General features: G+C 44.4%; 1 protein-coding gene across 2 annotated transcripts in view; it reads right to left on the bottom strand.

Moving 5' to 3' along the window:
* AGAP2 (ArfGAP with GTPase domain, ankyrin repeat and PH domain 2) overlaps positions 1–12,071 on the bottom strand; it is a 217,482-nt gene that overhangs the window by 26,816 nt on the left and 178,595 nt on the right. For both annotated transcript variants that reach the window (XR_014469772.1, XM_083169414.1), the window contains exons 12-13: positions 2,612–2,755; positions 756–815 (exon numbers count right to left, since the gene is read on the bottom strand). Coding sequence is in view for 1 of the 2 variants with exons in the window: in XM_083169414.1 (XP_083025540.1) it covers positions 756–815; positions 2,612–2,755 (204 nt within the window). In the remaining variant the exon portion in view is untranslated. The remainder of the gene's footprint in view (positions 1–755; positions 816–2,611; positions 2,756–12,071) is intronic.

The raw sequence follows: 12,071 nt of genomic DNA on the forward strand, positions 1-12,071 counted from the left end.
GTGTGGGGATTCAATTCATTTGTGTTGAGCAGAAATCTACATTAACAGGAACCTCAGTGCTAGTTGTGGTGTTACTGTGCATGGTGAGGCCAGGTAATCCTTACTGTGGGCCAGATGTACTTACAGTAGCTGAAAAGTGATAAAATGGAGAGTGATAAAATGCCAGCCAATCAGCTCCTATCTGTCATGTCACAGGCTCTGTTTGAAAAATGAGAGATAGGAGCTGATTGGCTGGTTTATCACTTATCAATTTTCAAGGCTTAGTACATCCCATCCTATGCGCCCTCAGTATAGGATGGGATGTACCGGGTTACGTGCCGAGTGCAATGTAGTCAATTGAATACTGTAGCTCTGGGCAATTAACCCTGGAGCTATATCACCACAAAGAGAATTGTATCCCCCCTGTGCGTGCATACACTGGAATATTTCTATATTACTTCTGAAGTATGATTTCTCCTTAGCTAATGATTACATAATGTTGTGTTGGCTGGTAATGTTACATACAGTAGCTACAAATATATAGCATTTTCTAGTTCATAAACAACCCCCATTTTTGCTGCTGTTCTAATTAGCACAAGCAGGGAAACAACACATAACTCTGGCGTACAGCAGTAATGGAAAACAGAAAGGCATACTGTTGTAAATGACACTCCTTGTCCACTACTTTATCACATTATCCAGCAGTACATTCTGCCAATAGCAACAATTATCCCAAAGTCAAACATAGATACATACAGCTTATTTGCATTCTTTACCTGTTTTATAAATATTTCTTAAACTACCAAATGTTTTTAATTTCCACATTTTGCGCTTGGCTGGAAGGTGGTTCCCGGACAGCAAAGCAGAAAGAGCAGAAGGCAGAAGGAAGAGAAGAAAATGACAGAATTAAAGCAAACAGGAATGGAGGAAGTCAGACACCAGGTGCAGAGTTACTGTAAAGAGGTCAGAGTTAAATGGGCCACAGAACAACAGTACTTTGATTGTTAATTCCCAGTTTATGTATATAAATATTTGATACATAAGCACATTGCTGGGTCTCCAATGTGTCTCGTTTTAATTAGTAAAGGTTTTCACCACTGATAATCTTTGTTTCTGTCATTTGGATTTTTGATGTGCTTGAATTTATTGGATTAGATTCTGGCTGCATTACTTACAATTAAGCCCACCAATCCGCCGACCTATCTGACGATTTGTAAGTGAATACACATTTACCAAACATCGGCCTGATGTGTTCTCTCTGATGTCACAACTGGCCACGAATTTACATGTACCTGCAGAGTTGTAATGTCAATCAATGGTATACCCACAGCAAGATGCACTGATATATCTACAGTATATTTGCTATTTGCTGTGCTAAAAGGCTGATGTGATTTGTCTGTGAATTAGGTAGTTCACAGACATATCACTGGTACACAGTTGAACAGACGATATATTACCCAGTGTGTGCCCAGCTCCAGGGCTGCCGAGAGGGGGGTGGGGGAGGAGCAGGTACTCATTACCCGGGCCCTGGCTTTGGCTTGCTGGAGGGGCCCGGTGTGGGCCCCTGGTCAAACCCCCTCCGTTCCTCCCGGGTAGAATCAGCAGAAGCACCCACCTACTGACAGCGTGAGAGCTCATGCTGCGCCTGCTGTCAGCATTGCACATGCTGTAGGTGTGCTGCTGCGGCTGAGGGGGGGTACAATAACACCCCCCACTCGACTTTAGCGTGTTTTATCACCCCCTAAACATTTTTGGGGCGTGGCCCAACCGCAGGATGTGACCACTCCTCCCGTGATTAGGCCACACCCCCGAAATTTTACTGGGGACCGGCATACCTCTCGGCTGCCCTGCCCAGCTTTAGATTGAAAAAAACTTAAGCAGAATTAAAAGAATAACCAAGTCATGGATTTAGTTTATTTTGTTAATTTATCAAATAAATGATAATCCTGGGCTACCTCATCATAGTAAATAAAACTAGCATTTAATGAAGTAGCTATTAATTAAAAGACCCACCAAATTTTTGGGGCCAAATATGGCAGCATTATATTCAAAACTAAAAGTCTGCTTGCTGGAACCAACATCATCTTTAGATGGCGTGATACTTGTCACCTCCCCAGCTAATGCCCTGTGGCACTTGGCATGCAAGATGTCATGCAAGTACACAAAGCTTGCTCAGGTACTACTTTGCGAGCAGTGTTAAGGATCGTGGGGACAGACACTTTCTGGAGCAGCTGTCCCAGCACCAGTTATACTGAATTGCCCCAGTAATACCCCTTTCAGACAGAAAAGTCTGAAAATCCCAGCAAATACACAGCATTTCAAATACCGGGTTATTTTGCATAGAGCAGCCTGACCCCCCTTCACACAGAAGAGAAAATTACAGTGTTGAAAATTTCTACCCGGTAATTTGCTGAACACGGGTATTTTTTCTGTGTGAAAGGGTCAACCCGGGTCATAAATCCTGTGTCCATGACCCTGGTCAATTCCAGGGTCGGAGACATGGGATTTACGACCCGGGGACCTGTGTTATTCAAGAAATTACTGGGTAAATTTGTTTTCTGTCTGAAAGGGGTATAAGAGATGATAACATGTGTCTCTTGGTGATGGGACTAGATGAAGTACTGCTGCTTACCATCTGCCTGCCCTGCCGATCCCTCTGTTTTGGAGGGGGTCATGTTCTTCTTTTTCCGGTTCTTCTTTTTGTCACTCAGTGGAGAAGATGGTGGCTCTTTGTTGCTAGATGGGCTAGAAATCACATCCCCAGTAGAACTGCTCTCTGTATTAGAAAGCATAAGATTATTAATGTTTAGAGATGTACAGTAACTCCTTTCTAACCATCATACACTAAATATAACATAAAACATAGTATAAACTGTAGGAAACCCAATACTCCAAGTCGCGTTATAATATTCTTATATAGCTGCCATCCTTTCATGTAGGAGATAGAGGTCCCATAGGGAGACTGTAAATTGCTGTGGTCCAGTCAGGACGAATTGATTGCCATCTTTATATTTGGTCTTTGTATGGGACCGGCATGAGAGGGGTAGGAGATGCACTTTAAATATCCATGGTTTTAATATTATTCACCCGCACTTTGTGGGCAGTATTCAATGAGGCCGATTCGCCATGTTCTACGGCGATTTTGTGCTATTTTCGTGCTGTAAGGCAATTTTTTTGACTAAAACGGTGAATCACCCTATTCAATGACCAGATGGCGAATACACAAGGTTATTATCACCATGCTTCACCGTGTAGCAATCGCTATCTTTTTATGGTGAAGTGGAATGTGAACTTTTAAATTAAAGTGGTTGTTGTTTTACATTTGGTGTAAAAAAATCAGGAATTTTATTCTGTGAAGGGGCATGCTATTTTTATTCATGTGCTTATAGCACATGAATATATATTTAATAAAAAAAAATATATATATATTTTTTACACAGAGCAGCCAGCAGGGGGCCGGGAGAAGAGCCTCTCATTAGATATTCATATATTCACTGCACCCGATCATTACATATGCACGATCGGGTGTAGTGAATATACCCGGTCCCCTGCTGGGACCCCCCGGGGGGCAGCCTGTGCTGCCTGGCTCCCGGGGAGCCCACCTCCTCCCACATATGCTCTGGGGCAGGCAGGGAGACTTCCATCTCCCTGCCTGCCACCGTCCTCAGGCTCCCTGCGGCATCCGCCGCAGGAGTTCAAATTTGAGGTCAGGGGCAGCGAGCCCCTGCCTCATTGAATACTGGGGACAGCGAGGCTCCGGAACAGGGCGGGCAGTGGCGACTGTGCAGCGAATCCTAAACAGGATTCACTGCACACCGCGATTTTTAACATTGAATACTGCCCTATGTATCAATGGATCCGATATGATATCCCGGCGGTCGGGATCCCGGCGGTCGGAATCCAGACACTGGAATCCCGACCGCCGAAATCCCGACAAGGGGGGGACATGGATCGCCCCCCCTTGCGGGCTCGCTGCGCTCGCCACGCAGCGGGCCCGGTGCCTCGCTACGCTCGGCACGCTATTTTATTCTCCCTCTATGGGTGTCGTGGACACCCACGGAGGGAGAAAGTTTCGGGATTTCGGCGGTCGGGATTCCAGTGTCGGGATTCCGACCGCCGGGATCCCGACCGCCGGGAAATTAACCGCATCCCGTATCAATTATCTTGATTGATAATCGATTGAGGGGTAGGAATAGAGAGAAAAACACAATTTTCCTATCTCTTCCTAAGAAAAGGATTTTTACTAATAATTTTCACCTAGAGATTATGAGACCAAGAATATATTAGGAGATATACTGTAGTTTGATCCCCTGATGAAGTCGTTCTAGATGAAACGCGTCAGGACTTTATTGTATTGCTATAACATCATTGGCTACTCATTGAAGATCCAAATAAACTTTTACCTTGGAAAAACCTTTGTTTCATTTCAAGTTGGATGGACATATGGACTAAGAAATAAGTTATAGGCGCTGAACCACTATTGGGAAGCTTATACAGTAGTATAAACTATATAAAACAAATTCAGTACTTATGTAGTATCTGGGCGCCCGATTTTTTGATTGTATGCCTTAAGTTAAGGCATACAATCAGATGCGATGCGATGCGATATCGCATCGCATACGACCATATCGCATGCGATGCGATGACCCGATTTTTCCATAGGATTCAATGTTAAAATGGACTGAGTCCATTTTAACATGGAATTCAATGGGAAAAAAGGGTCCTTTTCATACCCCTACTATCCAAGTAGGCATGGAGTTGGATATAAACCTGTGGCGAGCGTAGCGAGCCACCGAGCCCGAAGCGTGGCGAGCGGACACAGAATACCGTCCCCTCGCGGGGCCCGCTTCGCTCGCCACGCTTCGGGCTCGGTGGCTCGCTACGCTCGCCACAGGTTTATATCCAACTCCATGCCCACTTGGATAGTAGGGGTATGAAAAGGACCCATTTTTCCCATTGAATTCTATGTTAAAATGGACTCAGACCATTTTAACATTGAATCCTATGGAAAAATCGGGTCCATCGCATCGCATCGCATCGCATCCGATTTGGTCGCATGCGATGCGATGTGCCCGATCCGACCCGATTTCTAAATCGGGCGCCCAGATACTACATAAGTACCACAAATTCATTCATCTGTATTACCCACATTTGTTTTACACCATACATTCCCAGAATGTACAGAAATGCACAAATTTCAGGAAGGTCTACCGGGCTCCCAAGATGGTAAAGACTCTCCCGGACAGAAGTAGGCATACTGTGTGGTCAGTGACACACCATGCCCGCCAATGTAGCAAATTTCAGAATTATACAGTATTGACAAATTGATGGTACCATGCCCGTGCACCTGCCACCTGTGTCTCCCCTACCGACATCTCCAAGGAGGGTCAGAGTAAAAAGTCAGAAAGATTGAATTACATTTAAATAAAACTTATTTTTAAGTTAGAACTTTCTGATATAGAGTTCTGATAACTTTAATCGTTTAGCTCTTCAGCAATTTAAATTCAAGTTTGTTCAGTTATGGAATCAGACTTAAGGAGGCAAAATGTTCTAGGCAGTATAGGGTGGGTGGCATTGAGATGCTAAGATGTAGTTATTAAGGTGTCAAAGCTGGAGATACTGATGAAAACATTTAGAAGGCAAATTGAACATTTCTTGGAGGTCAGAGAACACAGGCAAAGGAGCAAGAGAAATGCCTTTTTATTCAATAAAGAGGTGGTTGAGAAGGAGGTGGACCAGTGAGAAAACCGTAGTACCACATATCAATATAAGCGACGAGTAGGGGGGAGCAAGAAAGGGGTCTATGGCAGGGCTGAATTCAGTAGAGTGAGTAAGGAGAGAGGATTTTCTGCAATGAATATTATCCTAAGCATAAACCACTTTGGTAAGGTGAAAATTCAGGAGGCTTCTTCTCTGGTGTGAAACGTAGAACCTGCAAGTGCACTACGTGGCCATATAAATCTAGATATTAAGCATTGAAGAGAAGTCATAAAGTGAGAAGAGAAAGAAGTATCTAAAAAACGAGAGAACTCTCTAGAGGATGTTAAGGTGGCCAATCCAAAAAAAAAGAAAATGCATTCCCCAGGTCCTGAAATAATGTTGTATTTTCTCTAAAAGAGGAGGGTAGTTTGTAGTGGTCATAAGACTTAGGGCCTTATTCTGATCGGTGCGGATATTCCCGCATGCGGACGGACCGCCGATGTTGATCATCTGCGCATGTGCAGAGGTCACTCTGCGCATGTGCAGGCGATTTCGCCGCACGGATTCTTTATACGCCGCACAGGGGGCGTAGAGGGGCGTGAGGGGCTACTTAGCCTCATTACCCTATGCATACGCCCCGCGTTTCATGGGCGTTCCCATGCAAACGCGGGGCGTATGCATGGTAATGAGGCCGTGACGCGTGGGTACGGGGCGGGCATCTGACATCGCCGGATGTCAGCTGCCCGCCCCCATACATGATTTCACACGGACAAGTTTCCGTGTGGTCTTGTGTTGCGGGACCTGGTGGAGCGTGCGGCCCTGCATTCGATGTTCGGCGACCATCGAATGCAGGGGCTGCTCCCAAGACGGAGGAGGCGTATCCCCGTCCAATTTCATGCGGATCGCCACATATCCGCGTACGGACGGCAGGTGGCGATCCGTATGGAAGGCGGGGATTCGCCTGCACAGTTGCGGCCGCATATTCTGATCGGGCCGCACCGATCAGAATAAGGCCCTTAGTGAGGTGCATACCCAGGTACTTCAGGGAGCTATTATTCTACAATTGTTGAAGAGTTATGGGGCAATGTGTAGGGGAAGGACCTCTGTGTAGGAAAGGACCTCTATTTTATGTGAATTAACCTTAAAAGTAGATGTCCATTGATGTGATGCTCAGAAAAAAAAACTTTAGAATGGGAAGAAATAAGTTTAATGACAGCAGAGCCAGATTAAGTTCTAAATGGGCCTGGAGCTGAAAATTATCAATGGCCTATTATGCGCAATAATAGGGGTTGTGGCCAGCACCTAATAATGTGGGGGGCGTGACCAGTGTTCTGGTTGGGTGGTCTGCTCATGGGTGTGTCTGTATTTGTGTAAATACTTTCAACTAATTATATATGCCTGGAAAAGGCAGGGGGCTGGCATAGGAAAAATGCAGGGAGATATATTAGCGGGTGCCCTCCAAAGGTGCACATGCAGGATACCTATGTTCTAAGATACTTGCGGGGTGAGGCAGCACTCCAGTCATAAAAAAAATACTGAAAGACGAAACTTGGTAGACAACATTTCAGCACCTTTTATGTGGCTACCTAAATTTACCACACCATATACCCCTTATACAAATCATGCAACACAATAGTAACCCCTTATACTGTACTTGCCTGTTACACATTGTGCCACATGGAATGAGCCAAAATTCACAGACTGAGCCAAAATTCACACTATGGCACACAGATTGAGTCAAAATTCACATTATGCCACACAGATTAAGGCAAAATACACATTTTGCCACAAGGATTGAGCCAAAATACACATTATTATACCAAACAAATTGAGCAATAATGCACAATACGCTTCACAAATAGGGGCATTGCGCGCTGAAGGCGCGCATTAAAATTTACACCATAATGCCCATTACATGTTAAGCCAAACACCATATTGTCCATTACGTATTATGCCAAATACCATAATGCCTATGAAAAATGATGCTACTTAAGTGTTGCTTACCTACATGTTCATTGCCAGGGGTTCCATGCTTATTGCCAGGGGTTCCATGCTCATTGCCATGTGGGATTACATGCTCATTGCCAAGGGGGAATACATGCTTGCGGTAACTGGGGGATAGCCGCCGCCGGGCAGAAATGACAGCCATTGACAGCCGGGCAGAGAGCAGGGGGCTGCCTGGCTGCACTGCATGTCCCGGCTATTTGGAATAATACCCCTTTCACACCAGAAAATGCAGGGATTTACCCGGGAATATGGCCCCAAAATCATGCAGGGACATTCCCGTTTTACACCAGCCTAGTCCCTGCATTTTTTTTGTGTGAGGGGGAGAGAAAACAACCCCCGCCCCCCTTTAAACAACCAGCTATATCTTCGGAACCAACTGACCGATTTACATGTAGGCTTCAAATGATTTTGGTCCAGTGAAACTAGGCCATTTGGTTCCAGAGAAATCTGTCAAACAACATGAACAGCCATGAAATTACATTTCAGAAATGAAAAAAAAATTGGTTTACCCGCAATATCTCTAGAACCAATGAACCCATATGGACCAGGTATCAGATTGAAGGCCCAGTGATTTGAGTTCGACTGAGATCAACCTCAAGCTTCTGTGATGTCGGAGGGGGAACTGGCAGCCGTTGGAACCGGGTGGAGGTCGGAATTAGCGGGTCCCATGTTATCCTATGGGGAAAACGTTCCAGGTTTGCCTGGCAGTATCTCCGGTTCCCGGGGGGCTACCGACACGGGACTGGGCTCGTTGGAAAGCTCTGGCCCTCAGCTACAGAATGGGCCTATTTGGAGAATGGGCCTGGAGCTGTAGCTCCATCAGCCCCATTGTTAATCCGGCCCTGAATGACAGTGTGCATGACATGGCCACATATAACACCAGTGTATGGTCTACCAGAGATATTGTGTTTACTGCTCTATAAGGGATCCATAAGAAAACATTTAATAGTTCAATTATGTGTTTGTTTACATTATGTTATTAGATAGTGGAGACAAGGAAAAGAACATTGCACGGAGAGGAAATAGGATGGAAGAAGGTTATTGAAAGGTGTAGATAGATGAAGACGAAGGACGCTGCAAATAGTGGAGACAGGGAGGAGGAAATTAATTGTAGAGAACAGAAAAAGGAAATAAGAAGAATATTGTATAGAGAACTAGGGGAGGTTAGTTGTTAAGAGATGGAGCGATCATTGCAGGGGTCAGACCGATGGAAGACTAGAGAGGAAGATACAGTAAAAACAAGGGACAGAAAGAGGCATGGGAAAGATCATTGCAAGGAACAAACAAAGACAGAAGTAAAATATCTAAAGAGAGGTAGAAGTAAGATCACTATAGAGACAATATAGAGGTATGAGGAAGATCAATGTAGCTAGATAAAGCAGAATTGGGGCTGGATAATGTTTTCTGGGAGTCCCAGGCCAGCTAAATTTTGGGTGCGCTACCAATAAAATTGGCAATATTATATACTGGTGATGTTATTAAAACATATAATGTGTAAGCATTGGGCAGCACACATGGTGTAATATCTAGCATTATTGCATCACAATACTGAGGTATTTGGTTTCAAGGTCCTGGGTTTGATTCCCATCATGAACCATCTGTGTGGTGTTTGTTTATTCTCCCCATGCTTGAATTAGTTTCCTATACTTTCACCAGTTTCTCCCACACACAAAAATATTTTTTTTTCCTGAAGAAAATAACCTAGTGTGTACATAGTATGTAGTACAGCAAGTGATGTACATGGACAAAATACTGTATTCTCTTTATAGCCCTTTGGCATATGCATATTCTATAGATTAATGCCACTTACAGACCGCAAATGCCAGGTCGCACCCTGGATTAGGACATGGGTCCATCCCTGGAGGATCCCGGCATTTGCAGTCTGAAAGCTCTGTGTCCAACCCGGCTTTTTGCCGGGTCGGTGACGTCACACAGGGGTGGGGCTGAGTGGCGGTGCGTCATTGGGGGATGGGGGAGGAGGCAGCACTTGGAGCTGACAGCGCTGCCTCCTCGATACTGTGAATGGGACTCGGGTCCCTCCATCCGGGTTACCCGTTCACACTGAACCTGACCTGGGTCAGAGCTGTATTCAACTCTGGTCGTGACAAGGGTTGAACTCCCGAATTGCTCGACCCATGGTGGCCCTTTCAGACTGCACCTCGACCTGGGTTGGTGATGTACACAACAAAGGGCCTGATTCAGACCTGATCGCACGACTGCAAATTCGCACAGAGGCCGATTACCAATGAACTGCATATGCATTTGACCCATAGTATGCATGCATGAGGCCATCCTGCAAAGAGTTCCTGCAACTTTTTCTGTACGCACGCCATTCACAAAGTGATTGACAAGATCAAGACATCGGTGGGTGTAAACCGGTCATTTAGTACTAAGAAAAATGCAGGCGTGTCTCTGGGCCTTTTAGAGGCGGGTGTGTGACAACAGCTTCATCCCGGATATGCCTTTTTCCATCGCACTGCCGATTAAGTCCAGGGCTTCGCGGCGCCTGCGATAAGTTGTGCCCAGAGTAAATAATCATTGGATGGCAATCCTGTTACGATGGGTTTTGGACATTTTCCCATGTCTGTGAATTAATGTATAGGCGCACACATCCATTCGGACAGTAAGCACATTAATTTGCAAACCGGGATTTCAATCTAGCTGGGCGACGGCTAAATTAAACGGTGTGTGATCAAGTTGGAATCGGACCCAATGTCCTGGCTGTAAAATGTAGGATTAGTATGATGATAACATAACAAATTATTATTGACAGTACTCTTATGTAAATGAATAAAACAGGTTTTTGAACACAAAAAAAAAAAATGTTTAGTACAATAAAACAAAAAGTACAAATTCAGGATACTGTAGACATTATGGGCATAATTCAATGCGGCCGACGAGGGGGTTAAACGGCGAGTATCACCAAAAACAAGCCACCCTTGCCGTTTAAATCCCAACACTGGCCGGTCACCCTATTCAACGTTCAGGGGGAATCCTTGCTGGCGAGGATTCCCCCAAATAGTGAGGTGCGCGGCTAATGCAGGGAGCCTGCTGCGGCCACACACGCCGTTTCCACCTCACTGTAAAAACCCAGCGAGGTGGAAATAGCGTGTGTGGGGGGTCAGTTGAATACTGATCCGCGAGCTGTGACGGCGAGCAATCAGCACTGCTCGCCATCACACCTCGCAAAAGAGCATTGAATATAACTGTTAATTTAACATCTGCCTGTTTCCTTTGTTTTTTATTAAAGATTTTATGGACCCAAATAAACAAAACAAAATAAAATGATGGTTGGAATGAGACGGTTAAAAGAAATGATTCAGTTGAGAGACAGATCATTACAATTAAATACAACTATAAGATGCAATTACTGTGACGGTTTTGAAAAGAGATAATTAAAACATGCATTCCAGCAGAGATGATAACCTTTCATATGCTGATAACACAGATGGAACAACCTTGATAAAAAGGCAATACAAGATAAAGAAGTCATTTCTAAAGCAATTCACTCATAAATTATCGGAGATGTTAAACTGCATTCAAGCATCAAAACACTTTAGGACATACTTGTATAATGTGATGCTCAGATGGCAGCTGCCAGCCGTTTCCTTTTACAATTTCAATCTAATATGTATGTCATAGATTAATGTTACGCAAACAATTGATAATACAATGACTGTATAACGCCACTGGGTGGCACTGTGAAATCATGTTGCAATGAAGATGCAGGTGAATGCTGAGAGTGACAGGAGATAGTAACATCCTGATGCTCAGTTACTGCAAGCAGGCCAGTTTAGGTTCTCCATCTCGCTGACAAGTTATTAACCTCAGGTCTTTAAGCAGAAAGTGGTTTTTAGTTTGCATGAAACAAGCAAATAGAAAACCATATGAAATGTTTTAGGAAAACAATATTAGGCAACATCTAGGTTACTCTTCCTATTTACTATGGATTGGCTGGAGGCATCTCTCCATAAAGAATCTATGACCGCAGCCTTATTTCAGTGTTGGGATAGGTATATCCAGATCTTGCCACCTAGGACTAATACGGTGATTCAGACATGCTTCCAATCCACCTCGTGGTATAACTTACAGCTCCTTCAAAATAAGGTCCCTGTTACCATTTAATGATCGTAACTCAAATAACCCCACATATAAGCTCCCCCTCTCTCCTCTTTCTCTTAGTCATATTCCTTTTTCCACTCTCCTTAATGCTTCTTGCTGGACGCTGGATCGGTCCATGGATGGGTTGATGGCTTGGGACTGGGAGCGGGCTGTTAGTAATTTAGATGTTTCGATAGTAGTATTTTTTTAAGGTTTCATCCCCCCCCACCCTTTTTTTTTTATAGTATATTGGTGGATTGTGGTAACTCCTGTTTATTCCTAGT

Source organism: Crinia signifera, chromosome 2, assembly GCF_055691185.1.
Source record: "Crinia signifera chromosome 2, ASM5569118v1, whole genome shotgun sequence".
Taxonomy (NCBI): domain Eukaryota; kingdom Metazoa; phylum Chordata; class Amphibia; order Anura; family Myobatrachidae; genus Crinia; species Crinia signifera.